The sequence below is a fragment of the Pezoporus wallicus genome, unplaced genomic scaffold, assembly GCF_028554395.1.
Source record: "Pezoporus wallicus isolate ANWC-B61680 ecotype Strahan unplaced genomic scaffold, APGP_CSIRO_Pwel_v1 contig_9052, whole genome shotgun sequence".
NCBI lineage: Eukaryota > Metazoa > Chordata > Aves > Psittaciformes > Psittacidae > Pezoporus > Pezoporus wallicus.
The window spans coordinates 445,137-457,434 of record NW_026639751.1 but is presented as its reverse complement, the minus strand read 5'-3'; the positions used below and the strand labels follow the sequence as shown (position 1 = coordinate 457,434).

The following is a 12,298-nucleotide window of genomic DNA, read 5'->3' as shown; positions in this document are numbered from 1 at the left end:
CACTGAAGAACAGCTGTGTGTTACCTCCTGCCTTCAACAGCCCCCTCAGCTCACGAGCACTGGGACAGGTGGGAGAAGAGTATGAGTAAGATCAGCCTGTACCTGGACCTCACTGGTTCCCGCTCCTCATCTCGGATGCTGTGCCTCTGGCTCCCGCAGCTCCCCCCTGTACACCCAACGTGCCAGGGACAAGATGTTGGAGGTTGCAGGGTAGCATAAAGAGAATGCCAGCAGTTTATTTGTGTCAGGTGGGGGGGGGTTGGAGCACCCTGTGTTTTAAGCTAAGTCACGATACTGTATAAAACAGTGAAGTGTGCTTTTGCTGAATGGCAAATACACATCTGTGCCTACGAGGCTGCCATTTTCAGTGATTGCTTAACATGGGGGCAGTAGTGCCAGCGTGGAAGGCAAGTTAGATTAAGATAATGCCATGTTGTCAGGTTCCTGTCTACACATGATTGCCCCTTAGCCCAAACTTCACTGGGATTAAATAAAAACCCTTCCCAGCTTATTGTCTACAACTGATACCGGAGAATTCGTTCTAATCCCTGCTGTTTCCACCAGGCACTAGCACAGAACAGGAAGGACAAGCGGCAGCAGCAAGAGCCTTCATCCATGGAGCACAGGATTTGAGGTGACGGCTCCTTCAGCTCTGCCAGAGAGCCCCTCTGTCTGTCATCATTTCTGAGCTTTTTTGGCTGGGTAAGACCAGTACGTAGTGCCAGTAGATCAACATCCTTGTGTGTCCTTCTGGCTTACCGACAGCATCAGCATGTCCCTTTCAGGCAGCAATCTGGGCAAGAAACTGGGCAAGAAAGGTGAAAACGGAGCCAAGTGTTTCCACACGGACAAGCGCAGGTTGTCAGCAAAAAGCCACAGGTTCTAAGAGGAAAACCCACGCGCTTGCTCCGCTGCCACTTCCAATATTTACCAAAGGGAGGTCAGAAATAAACGAGATGACAGCAGAATGTCCAGACACCTTGTTCAGCCCTGACGTCCCCCTGGCTGCCGTCCCGAATGCCACGTCTCCGGCTCCCTGCCAGGCAGGCCAGGCCCTGCGGCGAGCACGGGGACACCGGCACCGGGGCACGGCCCTGCGGGACCAGAGGACAGCGTTTGGGCAGGGTTGCGACAGGAGCAAAGGGTGAGGAGGCTCAGCCTGCAGCCTGCTCGCTGCTGACACTGCAGCTGCGGGGATGGTGCTGGGAACGTGCTGCAGTGTTTGCGCTTGTCTAGCAGCTGGTTTGGACACGGTTCAGCTGTCTGTGTACAGGGACAGAGGCCGAGCGGAGCTGCTGCCCTTCAGCAGCTGCTGAGGTGCAACGTGGTGAAAAATGAGGGTTTACGGCAGCTACCAACAGAAAAGCTCGCACCAGGGCACCCTTCCAGCCACCCGTCAACTGCTGGGGGTGGCGGATAAGCAGGATGCAGGGGCACTGGAACTAGATGGTGTTTAAGGTCCTGTCCAACCCCAACCATTCTAGGACTTGTATTACTCCTGTTTATGCCAGCATCACACCGTGCTTGGAGTAAGCACAGGAGCAGTAGGAACAGCCCTAACACTAAGCTTAGTCCCATGTGCTAAGAGCCCCAAAAGAATAAAGCATTCAGCTATAAAAACTGCGTAATCCCCATCTTCCTGCAGGAAGAGCCCGAGCATCCTTGTCCTCCAGATAGCCCAGGACTGAGCACACCAAGAAATGGACTCAGGGAAACGTCACTCCCACACTGGATAAGATAAAATTCTTGGTACCAGCTGCAGGAACAGCACAACAGGGAGATAAACGTATTGCTTTGTGTGGTGCAGGAGCCTGAGACAGTCAGCTGCAAGGGAAGAGTAGGATAAGGGAACCAGTCAGGTGTTTGGACTGCGAACAGTGGAGCTTGTTCACTTAAAGCCACAGGGTGAGTTTCTTTGTCCCGTACTTCAGTCACTTTACTACAAGCAGTTGTTTTTAAGTCATCCTCAGGTATTACAGAGCCTTAGTTTCTATGATTCTGTTAATACTCATCAATAGCAGAGCTACAGTTAATCAATGAATATAACCAGGTAATTTAAGCCACAGAAGAGCCCAGGTTGGAAAGGACCTTGAAATATTGTCTGGTGCAGTCTCCCATGGGAAGGGGCCCGGCTGAGGCCATCTGGCACCATGTCCTGTCCCATCCATAAACCCCCCCAGCTGAGGACACCCCTGGGGAGGCTGCTCCTGTGCCCGCCTGTTCTCATGCAGGAAACATCCCTTTCCTGCATCGTGATGAAACCCCTCTCGGAGCACTGCGTACCCGCTGGGGGTGCAGCGTGTACCCGCTGTCCCTGCATGGGGCTCCTGGTGAAGAACAAGCCTCTGCACTGGGGTCGAGGTCCATGCTCAGCCTGACCACAGCCAGCTCACACAGTGCTGGGCAGTACCGAGTCATGGGCTGTTTGCCTTTCACAGATCTCAAGGCTGGAGGACGAAGCAGCAGCCAGGGATGGAAAGACAAACAGCAGGGAGGTAGGAGGTGTTATTTCAAGTCATCTCCAGCTGAAGGCACCCCTTGCTGTGTTAGTTATACTGAGAAACGCCGCGAAGAAACAGGCTGGAAATGCTCTGAGATAAAAGCATCTGAGCATACAGAACTTTAGCCCGACTGATTATCTCCCTGGACAGAGCAAACCAGACACAGATCTGATGCTGCTCACCTTAAGCATCCCAAGACTCACAAGATTTCACGCAAAGTCACAGGGCAAAGTTTATTAGACAAGACTTATCTCCTCCTTAATACCCTTCTGGTCATGTGGAGACGCTTAACAACCCCAAAGTGATAACACAGCGAGAGAAGGACATCCGTGTTCACTGAATCACTGGTCGTTTTCATAGTCAGCGGGGTTCTTCCTCTTCAGCCTCTCAAACTCTTGGGTTCCCCAGGAATACAGGAGATAGGCTGCCACGAAGGCTGGAAGGAAAGGAAAGGGGCACACTCACGAGCCGCACTGCCATAAGCACAGCCCCTCTGTGACTACTCCCAGCGCTACGCAAGGCTGCTGCCACACAGAGCCTGCCCCGTCCCCAGAGCGCCGATGCTGAGGGGGAAAAGGATAACGGAAGGAGGGCCCCGGGGCCGCTGTACTCACGGGGCACCACCTTGAAGACCTGGGAGCTGAACCGGCGCCACACGTTGGGCACCCCGTGCGAGAAGACGTTGGGGAAGGCGCGCTGCTCGAACGGGGACAGGCTGTAGGTGATGATGTGCCGGACCCGCGCCAGGTTCCCGAAGTGAAGCCCCATGGCGCTGCCGGGTCACCTTCCCCCGCCGGCCGAGGCACCGCTCCGGCGCCGCAGAGGAAGAGGAAGCGGAGATGCTGCTTCCCTTTCCGGGGCGGGGGATGCTTCTCCGGTCGCTCCCTCGCTGCGTGTCGGAGGCGGCGGTGCGTGCGGCGTGCTGGGGTACCGCAGGGAGAGCATCCCCCGCGCGGGTAAAGGAGCCGTCATCCCAGCGTGCTCAGAGCGTGGAATGACATGGCAGCTTTGGTCCCTGCTCTACGGGAAGGGTGGGGACGGGCTCAGAGGGTCAGAGAAGGGCCACAAGGAGGATCCAAAGGCTGGGACTGTGCAGCCTGGAGAAGAGAAAGCTCCTGAAGGGGAGACCTGAGAGCAGCTCCAGTGCCTGAAGGGGCTGCAGGAAACCTGGAGAGGGGCTTGGGACAAGGGCCTGTAGGGACAGGCCAAGGGGAATGGCTTTAACCTGCCAGAGGGGAGACTGAGATGAGCTCTTAGGCAGAAGCTCTTCCCTGTGAGGGTGCTGAGGCGCTGGCACAGGGTGCCCAGAGAAGCTGTGGCTGCCCCATCCCTGGCAGTGCTCAAGGCCAGGTTGGACACAGGGGCTTGGAGCAAGCTGCTCTAGTGGAAGGGGTCCCTGCCCCTGGCAGGGGTTGGGGCTGGAGGAGCTTTAAGGTCCCTTCAGCACAAACCAGTCTGTAATCATCCTTTAAATACTGGAACATAGAACCCCAAAGCAGAGGGGGACTCCCTTTTTACAAGGGATCAGGGAAAGGATGGGCACAAGTTACGCTTGCAGAGATTCTAACTGGGCACAAGAGGAAACTTCATCGCAATGAGAACAACCTGCCATTGGAATGATCTCCCCAGGGAAGTGGTGGATTCCCTAACACTGAACATTGTTAAGATCCAGCTGGACAGGGTGCCAGGACATCTAGTCTAAGTCATGTTTGACCATCAGGTCCAACCTTTCTAGGCCTTAGGGTTCCTTCCAACCTCGGATTCTATGAATTCTATGAATCCCCTTAGCGGGGAGGGTTCAAATGCAAATGAGAGTTCAAAGGCATTGAATGTAAGTGGTATGCAAGATCGGCATTTATTTCTCTTTTTGAATCTATAAGAAAACAGCTTAAAATAGACATCTGGTAGTTGAAGTCTCTTCCCCATTTTAAATGCAAAATTATTCCAATAAAAAGGTATTGTTTACATTTCATTGCACATTCCAGAAAGGCCGAGTGGCTACAAAAATAAGTGCTCTGGTGTAAACACCTTCTACTGACTCCATACTACATCCTAAGGGATTCTGTAGAGCTATGAGAACTACACAAACGCTATTCGCTTCATTACAGCTGCAACTACTTTGAGAATGCCAAAACACCCAAAACCCGAGTAAAACCAACCGGGGTTCACCCACTACCGACAAGTGCACTTGGTAGCTATCATGTCTTCATACTCTTTGTAGACGATGGAGCCGTCGGGCTCTATGGTTAGGACGCTCAGCGGGCTGTACTCGGCAGGAACGCAGGAGGGCTTCGGGACGGACGGGTCCAGTTTCTCATAGATGATGTTCTGTACCATGGTGTGCACAGGAGAGCCGTAGCGGTGCCCGACCACCCTTGGGCAGTCACCTTTGCAGTACTGGGGGCTGTACCTGTGCGGTGCTATGATCCATTTGTCCCATTTGAGCTGGCTAAAGCTCAGGCGGAAGTTGTGAAGCTCGCACTCGTTCTGAGGGAACAGGAACCGTTTGAAGTACTTGCTCAGATCAGAGGGCGAAGTTGCTGGTGCATCTTTCCCATTCCCGTCTCTCCGCCGGCGAGAGGCCCTTTTGCCCTGTGGAGTCTCTTTTCCTCTGTCACCCGAAGGATCGACAAGCAGACCGTTCCTTCGCCTGGGCCGCACTGGGATTTTCCTTGTGTGCCTCAGTGAGTTCCACCTGTGGTAAGCTTGCTCACTGGTATCATTCAGGTAAAGAAGAAGAGAAGGGGGAACCAGTGCCATGTTCACAGGGTTTTCCAGGTTAGTGCTCTGTTGTGGATCACCCATCAGACAAGTGAAGTTCACAGCCATGTGAATATTCCTCCTGTTAGTAGCGATTAGGGGCTGCAGAAAAGGAGTCACATCAATCTCAACCCACTTGCGCTTTCTGACTTCAAAGTGCAGGCTAAAAGCTACTGCATGTGAGACGCTGGGACAGACTTGGCCAGCAAAATCATGCTCCTTGACAAATAAATGGCACATGCACGTAACTGAAGAGGAGATAGGAACTGAGGTGTCGAAGGAGTAGAGCAGGACAGACTTGAGCAAGTGTTCGAGACCAGTGACGCGATCCAGGTTGAAGAGTAAATCCACCAGGTGAATGTCTCCTGAGAAGGGAAATGGCAATCTTGGAGAGTTAGTGAGTCTTAATATCCACCTAGACACAAATACTATCATGGAATGGAGAAACAGAAATGATTCAGCAGCAGATTCTTCCCCAGCAAACATGTAAGGCAAGGAGAAAAGTCAGCTTGCAAGGAGATGCTGGCACTTGGTTACAGTGCTCTGGTTTTATGGCCTTGAGTAACCCAAAACTGAGATGGGCAGCAGAAGGAAACATGGTGCCCATTATGCCTAACCATATTTCCTACTTTTCTCACTTTAATTAGAACCGATTGTAGTTTTCTCTGACTCAAAGCAAGAGGAGTCAGCCTGAAACATCGGTATCATCTAGAACAGAGCACCAGTGGTGTGGCATTTCCCAAACTGTCTAATGCCATTCAGCAAGAAGCAGGTTATGAAAAACTCCTGCAGTTTAAGAGCAAAGCCCCCAGACTAAAATACCAACAGCTCTAAAAATAAGACATTTTATGTTACGCTGCAAGCACAGAACACATAGAACCCCCCATTTAAACCTCATCAGCTCCTGTCCCTGCACACCTACCTTTCATCAGGTCCCTGGGGTGCTGCTTGCATTCAGAACACGGAGTGAAAAGCCGGACAGTGTTATAGAGGTGGCTTTTGTTAGCCTTTGGGATTCCCTCCTTGGTAGCAGACATCTTATACAGCCTCTTCATGTAGCGAAGGGCTCTGGAGTCCGGCTGCAGCCTGGGGACCTCGCTTTCCCAGCCCTGGTGGTCCCGATCCGACAGCACCTTGAGGAGGGGAGGCAGGAGGGCATAGCCCCGTCTCGCACCTCTGGGCAGCCACAGCAATGGGCTGAGCTCGCTGCTGGTGTCCTCAGAGGCTCCGCGTGCCCGGGAGTGAGGGGAGCCCTGGATGCTAAAAGAAAGCCAGTGAAGGCAGCAGTAGAAGCAAACACAAATTCTCCAGGTACCTGCCATGCTCTTTAGGGTCACAGCCAAAACAGTGCCTCCCCTAAAACGTTCAAGTTAAAAGAGAGCTCCTGAGCCTGATCCCTTATATCTGTTGCAGCTGTAGAATGGGAGGGAGGCTTCTTTCTGATTAGAAACCAAAGACAAAGATCCGCAGCTGGCTACTTAAACCCCGTATTGGCTGCGTTTAGGCTGAAGCCTTTGCCCATGAAAGCATCATTACAATCAAAACGCTTACTGGGAGAGTTAACCTTTTTTACAGGGTGAATTAAAAAGCTACAGTGAGTGGCAGCCTCCAGAGGGAGCTGGGCAGACAAGTTAGCATCAGCTGGTCTAACTAAATCCGTGCTTGTTTGGGGATAAGGTATATAACGTTAATCTTACTGGGTTTAGCAGTAATAAGGTAATTGAAGGAGCTGGGTTTCATTTTCTGTTAATGTATTCCTCACATTTCCTTCTCTATAGATCGCGATATCCACTTGAGAGAGAAGTAACTATGAGGCCAGTACCATCGCCCCAGCACACAGCACATCTTTGCCTCCAGTCTGAGGCGAGGCATCCAGAAAGCAGAGTGCTTTTTCAGTGTCAGTATCTGTGGAGTGTGCTCCAAATAGAGCAATGTTGGTTGCATCAGAAATCCTCCCAAACTCCTGTAGCTGAGCAGAACTAAAAGGATGGCTTCAGTTTTATTCCATTAGGGATGTGTTTTCATGGCAGTTGGTTTTGATTAGAGCTCTGCTTTCAGTGATCTGGTGAAGTGGCACTCATCATCCAGCTTTCCCATTCTGAGGCTTCTGAGTACAGATTGCTGGTCTGAGAGTGTTGTGGATTAGTCCCACTTTGTGTTAGTTTCAAACAAGTGTAGTTCTGCTGTTCCACAACAGTTTCAGCTGCCCTCTAACCCTGCCCTTTTCCACACGTGCATTCCTGCTCTCTCCTTCACACTGATCTTTGATGTCTTTAGATCCCGTGGTGGGTCCAGCCAGGGAGCTGAAATGGTAGGAAAATAATCCAACAAAAAGCAAGTATTTGCTTTACCTTGCTGAAACCACTGGACAAGCTGAGAACAATTAGGCCTATCTTGAACAATTCAGGGCTCAACAGGACAGGAGGGGTACTTGTGGGTGCTAAAGGCATAGCAAATCCTGAACTAGCATTCAGTGTGGTGAGTGCCAGAGCAGCCTTAGATATTTCTGTATACACACTGGATTGAAGAGGCTATTGCTAAACATGTAGCTTTTGAAAACTGAGTAGACTGCTAAGTTCATGAGAGGACACAATTTAACTGTAGGCTTAAACCCAGCCCTGACCGAGATATCCCTGCACAGCCTAGTGGCCTGGTCATAAAACTCATCCGCATTCATTAGCCGTCTTGTTGGAAACCTAAGCAGAGAAGTCAAAGTCCAAACACATCCAGCTTGAACCAGTCTTTAGGGCACCTTTCCCAGCTGTAATGACAGGGAGAAACCAAAAACAAACTGCTTCATGCTCTGTTGGCCAGGGCTGGGAGCTGCTGTGGTGATGGCAGGGGACCACCAGCACCACTGCTCCTCATCTCGTTGTCAGGCATAGTGCTTCTTAGTTTATTTTCCTTCATCCTGGTGTCTGGCTGGGTTAGATGCTGGGGAGGCTTTCAAAGGATGTTATGGGTGAGGTTTAGTTGGTTGGTCTAGACCTGTGGAAGCGGATCTGGTTGATTTGACTCTGGTGTGTGGGCTGCTCCACCCTTTAGAAAATGGGATCATTTTCAGGGCATAAAGAGGAACTGAAATGCTCTGAGGATGGCTGTAGAAATGCAGAGTTAGTAAATCTCAATGTTAGTAGAGGCTTAAAATCTTCCCATGGATGTATTTATATTCCTGAGCAGCTTCTAATAAATCAGACTTCCTTTGCTCTGCAGTAGCCTGTAACAAAGAGGGAGAAGGCTGGAGTTTATGCTGCCATTGACTGTCCTCTTCTGAAGCCCAGTTCTCCTGGACAGATTTACTGATCCAACACAGCTACAACAATCCCTGTGTGCAGAATTGAAGCCTTGTGACTTGCAGGGGAGCTGGGGAGGGAATGAAGGAGGAAAGGGAGAGCCCTTTAAGCCGCACTCACTGCCAAAGCCAGTTTGTCACCCTAACTGTGACTTGTGAGTGGACTTCAGGTTCCTCGGTGCTTGGACACATTTGCTGAAGAGTTATAAATAGCAGCTATGTTTGAGTGGGGTTCTGGTATACCCACCCGTGCCAGAGGCATGTGCACAAGCATTTTGGACGTTAAAGACCCGTTTAGTAAAACACAATGTCCAAGGAGATTAGTAGATTCATTTCATCAACCTCTTCAGAACCCAGACCATTAGGGGATTGTTTGATAGTCTCATGTTTTAGTTCTCTTAAATATTCACTATTAATCATCAGGCTGTTGCAGCAGAAACTGTTTCTTTCCCTGGGGAAACACTGAGTTTCAAACAAACACTGATTTTTACATTGCTCTAAAGCAGAGGTGAAGAATGTGTAGCTTTGCCCTTAGCGAGCTAATGACATCTGTTTGTTTCCACAAGGCAGCAGGAGCATTAATCACAGCTATAGCTGTTATGCCCCGATAAACACAGTGGTTTCATTTTGGCCGCTGAGCTGATTCAGTGGACTTTGAAATACCAGAAGCATCAGGTGCTCTCTGCAGGGCCCATTAATAACGGGGCAGAAACTTCACTAACTGCCCCTGCAGAGCACAGCTGAGCTGCGTGTCTGCTCCACACACGTGAGCTGGAGCGGTCCCTAACAGCTTAAGAAGAAGAAATACTTCTAATAGCTTCTTCCTGCCAGGAACCAGAAAGATCACACGCATATATACATATGTCGTTGTTTGACAGGACAGGATCAGAGCTAAAAACCTGCCTACCATTGGGTTTTATGACTGCAGTGTAAAACAGAGATATTTTTTATCACTGACGATAGCAGCCTGTGCTCAAGTCAGCCCGTATTTATCTCCTTGGTGATAACATCATCAATACCTTAAACTGACAGGAGACAGAAGATCAGGCTCCATTTGCACCTCTGTTCCTAACCACTGCCTTCTACCTGTGCTTACAGCAGCCTCCATGGTCTGTGCTGTCCCACTGGCAATTCCAGCTGTTTTCCACAGACCCAGTAGATTAGATTCATTCCCATTTATCACCCTTGTAGTTGTCCCAGGGAAGACTCGCTTTCCAGGCTTAAATGTCAAGAGCTTGGGAAGGAACTGAAATGGCCTAGGCACAGACGTAAGCTGGGGCACCAAGGGATGGTTTGTGAATTCCCCTTTTCCTGCAGACTGCTTCTCCTGCTACCTAGGCAGTTTTGCATGTATCACTTATTTTCCTTATGCTGTAATTTACCATCACTCTATTACCATTACTTATAGAACCTATAAATCCCCCAATGGACCATGAGCCCATTTTCCTGTGTGCTGCATAAACGCAGGCTAAACTGCCCAGAGAGTTTGTAATCGCAGTAGAGGACAAGAGAAGGGACTTGGCACACAAACAGTTATCTTTGACAGCGTGATAGAAGAGTAGAGTTTTAGGGATTTAAAGAAGATTACAGGAGATCATTGCTGCTGTAGCATTAGGGGCAGCACGGAGATGATGGTTGAAAATGTAACAGGTTAGCAGTGGAAGCTGTGCCCATGGGAGGGGGGAGTGCATTGGTGCTTCCCCTGTTGTGAGAACAACTGATTAACTGACAGGCCCACTTGGCCATGGAAAACGAGCCTGGTTTTCCTTGCTGCCAGGCTGCTGGTGGCCGTTGGGTATTGCTGTGGTATCTTCATCAGACCTCTTCAGTGTTCCTATCAGGATGGTGCTTGCTTCTGGAGTGCTTTTTAGAGCTCTCTGTATCAAGAGTTTAATTGACAACTCATCCGTGTGTCACTTCTCATCATCCATGTGAAGACTGGGGAGGAAGGCAGATATTCAGGGCTGAAGTCTGGCACTCAGTTTCACCTCCTAAGCAGATATCACACGGAAAACCAGAAGGGTTCTCCTTGTAATCAGATATTCCTGAAGAACAAATAAAGATAACAAAAAATAACCTCCACTGTGGGTGGCAGAGCAAGCCCCTTCCACAGAGCACCCCTCCATTTATGTTGGTTTAGGTGGTCCAGCATCTAGTAGGTGTATGGGAAACTCTCTGGGTTAAGGTTTCGGTAGGCACTGTCTGCAAATCTGTGCCACTGACTTACTTCATGTAGGTCTTTTAAAAGCCATTAACAGGGCAGGTTTTGTGCAGACTTCCAAATACAATTGCCCACGTGGAAGCTTGATGAAGTAGTCTTAATATAGTTAATATTTTATAGAAATAAACCCACTGAGGTTAATGAAGAGAGCTGTCGTTTCTTTGCTGTTGCTGTTACAGGGAGGTGCTGTGCGTGTACATCTATGAACCGTGGCTTTCAGGTCAAGTTTGTGACTGCATTTAATCCAGGCTGATGGGTGCTGCTGTCAGGGCTGGGCTTTGTCATTCCCTCCTTGCCTTTCGGCCTTCCTCCACGTGTGGGTGAATAGTTTTCACCTGCTCTGTGATGTGATGATCCATTCCCCAGCTGCGTGCTCTATATAAAGTGTGGGGCAGCCTGGTACATGTTCTTTGCTAAGGGGAAAGGCTGGAGGTGGTGATGTGCTGCTTTGAAAACATCTTATGGTTTGTTTCATTTAGGTGTGAGGTGAAGTTACGCAGTCCTACAGTCAGGTATGTATTGGATGCTGCAGGTATCTAGAAAGGCTCAGTGAGAAAATGGGAGTTGGTGGAAGTTAGGTGGGCTTTTTGTGTTGGCTGGTTTATTCCCTTCACTTCATGACCATGCAGGCAGGATTGCAGTTCTCTCCCTCCTCTTTTACCCAGAAAGGCAGAAAGAAAGTATTTGGAACAAGCTATATTAAAACCCGGAAACTGGGATCTGATACTGGATGTCGTGCCTCTTGCTGTGGCGTGCTGCTGGGGAGTGGAGTTTGCTAAGCTGCTTGTTATCCTTTCCAGCTTCCCTGGTGCATTCTCCTGCCTGGCGAGCTCTTGTGTGCAAGCTGGAGAGCAAAGAAAGCCCTGAAGAATCATAGCGGTGAGCAACAGAGTGCCTGCTGCTGTGCCCTCAGCTCAGGTAAGGCGCTGTCTCCTGCCTGCGAGTCCTCATTTTACAGCGATATTCTTATTGCTCCTAAATAAACTACCAGTTCTGGCTGTTGTCACAGTGCCTCTGCTGTGGGGTTCCATTAGGGCTGGGAAATGGTGGGTTTTGGCTTGGGGGTCTTGTTTATTCCATGACTGTCAGCCAGGGTTAAAACGTGAGTCCTTGTGTGACCCTGAGTGAGAGAAACACAAGTACAATTGAGCTTCTTAAAATGGCAGGAAAATAAATCCCAGGGTTATTTTCTTTTCCAGTCTCTCTGCTCTTATGTTTCCTATGTGGATGCACTCCTGGTGTGTGGCTGCGTTGGGTTAAAGGTGATGCTCTTAAGGGTCTTTTCCAACTGAAGTGGTTCTGTCCTGGGAATAGATTCTGTGCCCTGAAGGCCGTGGCCAGCAGTGAAATCCCATCCAGTCTGTGTGGTGTGGGGAGCTGAGCTGGGATTCCTTTTCCCTGGTCCAACAAAACCAGTGGAATGGTGGCTTATGTCTACAAGGGCATTGCCAGCAGAGATAAAGATGTCATTGTCAGGCCACAACTGAAATATGTGTGCAGTTGGTCCTTACTGCATGGAAAAGA

At 49.9% G+C, this 12,298-nt stretch overlaps 2 protein-coding genes across 2 annotated transcripts; both read right to left on the bottom strand.

Moving 5' to 3' along the window:
- Window positions 1–2,720: 2,720 nt before the first annotated feature.
- LOC130602708 (cytochrome b-c1 complex subunit 8) lies at window positions 2,721–3,315 on the bottom strand. The gene is made up of 2 exons (XM_057415852.1): window positions 3,116–3,315; window positions 2,721–2,937 (listed from the first exon to the last, which is right to left on the bottom strand). Exons 1-2 carry the CDS (start codon window positions 3,267–3,269, stop codon window positions 2,843–2,845), a joined length of 249 nt encoding a protein of 82 aa, XP_057271835.1. The 5' UTR covers window positions 3,270–3,315; the 3' UTR covers window positions 2,721–2,842.
- Window positions 3,316–4,552: 1,237 nt separating this feature from the next.
- Window positions 4,553–6,583, bottom strand: GDF9 (growth differentiation factor 9). The gene is made up of 2 exons (XM_057415855.1): window positions 6,184–6,583; window positions 4,553–5,626 (listed from the first exon to the last, which is right to left on the bottom strand). Exons 1-2 carry the CDS (start codon window positions 6,581–6,583, stop codon window positions 4,674–4,676), a joined length of 1,353 nt encoding a protein of 450 aa, XP_057271838.1. The 3' UTR covers window positions 4,553–4,673.
- Between the last annotated feature and the right edge of the window lie 5,715 nt (window positions 6,584–12,298).